At 39.8% G+C, this 1230-nt stretch overlaps 1 protein-coding gene across 1 annotated transcript in view; it reads left to right on the top strand.

Annotated features, from left to right (window-relative positions):
* LSM6 (LSM6 homolog, U6 small nuclear RNA associated (S. cerevisiae)) overlaps nt 1-390 on the top strand; it is a 5704-nt gene extending 5314 nt beyond the window's left edge. The window contains exon 3 of the mRNA XM_010136139.1: nt 124-390. Within this exon, the coding sequence (XP_010134441.1) occupies nt 124-158 (35 nt within the window). The 3' untranslated portion in view covers nt 159-390. The remainder of the gene's footprint in view (nt 1-123) is intronic.
* The last annotated feature ends 840 nt before the right edge of the window (nt 391-1230 follow it).

Below are 1230 nucleotides of genomic sequence, written 5' to 3'. Positions count from 1 at the left end.
TGCTGAATGGGATTCATTACAATGTTGTTCTACAAACCATGGAAATAAGATGTTTTAAATAAACGGGCTTCTGCACATTATTACTAGGGCCCTCTTATGTGTGCCGCTTTCTCCTTTTCACAGTACTGTACATAAGCACACAGAAGAGGAGGATGTGAAGATGACAGAAGGAGGCTGTTTTGTACTTGTGAACCTCTTCGAAGTGAAGAGCCCTATTTGATTTGTAGTTAATAATTCACAGATGAAATACACAGGTGTTTAAATATTTTTTTTTAAATAAATGTAAACCAGTGTAAACTTCCTGGATGTTTTTGTTTCAAAGCATTGCTTTGTTCCACTGTACAGGAAAAAAAAATAAACCAGAAGCATGTAATAGTGCTGCAAGACTAATTCAAATCAACAGCTCATTTAATTATGCTAACAGTTACAGAAATACTGATTGGAAGGTAAGAAGGCATGGAGCAATTGCAGTTGTACTGATGGCAAAACAATAGTTTAGCTGATGCTGGGAAGGAAAACACTGATGGTCTGGTGACGATGACTTGTCCCTTTTGGAAAACACGGGGCCAGCTTTAAATGCCGATCTAGTAAGAGTCATCGGGTAAAAAGTTCAGCTGTCCAAAAAATCGCAAATTGTGGATGTAACAGTGACACTTCAACAGTTAAGAGTGGGGAAAGAATTGAATCAAATGTAAGAAAAGCCCCAAGGGTGAGAAGAAGGCTCTGTGCCAGCTGAGGAGTCAGTCACGGGTGAAAAGCTCTCAGCTGGTACCTAACACAACTAGTAGCTGCTTCACCCCCTGCCTCAACCCTCCACCCTACCTCAGCTTGCAGTTAGCTTTTTTTCCTGCATCTCTACCAAACACAATGGACTCGTTCAATCAAAATCAATTTTAACTATCCTCTAAAGCTACTCCTGAAAACAGACTAGGAATCAAAGCTTTTGTAAACATGCCATGCGCATCCTCTTCAGAAAGTTCACTCTTTCTCCCATCCGCTTCTCCCCCAACATCGTACCATCTATATAGTCTCTTTCTTTATGTGATCTAAGAAGTGAGACCAAATACATTAAGCTTATAGTATGGGGTATGCGTTAGGGAGGGGGAATGTGGGTTCCAAACTATTTTTTTAAAGATCAAGGAATAATTCTAAACTATTTTGTAATCAGTAGTTAACCTTCCCACATTAAGTGCTTCACACACCACTATAGAACCACAGATGGAGATGCTG

Source organism: Buceros rhinoceros, unplaced genomic scaffold (genome assembly GCF_000710305.1).
Source record: "Buceros rhinoceros silvestris isolate BGI_N320 unplaced genomic scaffold, ASM71030v1 scaffold38455, whole genome shotgun sequence".
In the NCBI taxonomy this organism is placed as follows: Eukaryota; Metazoa; Chordata; class Aves; order Bucerotiformes; family Bucerotidae; genus Buceros; species Buceros rhinoceros.
Note: the sequence above shows the minus strand (reverse complement) of the source record. Positions and strands in the feature narration are given on the sequence as shown.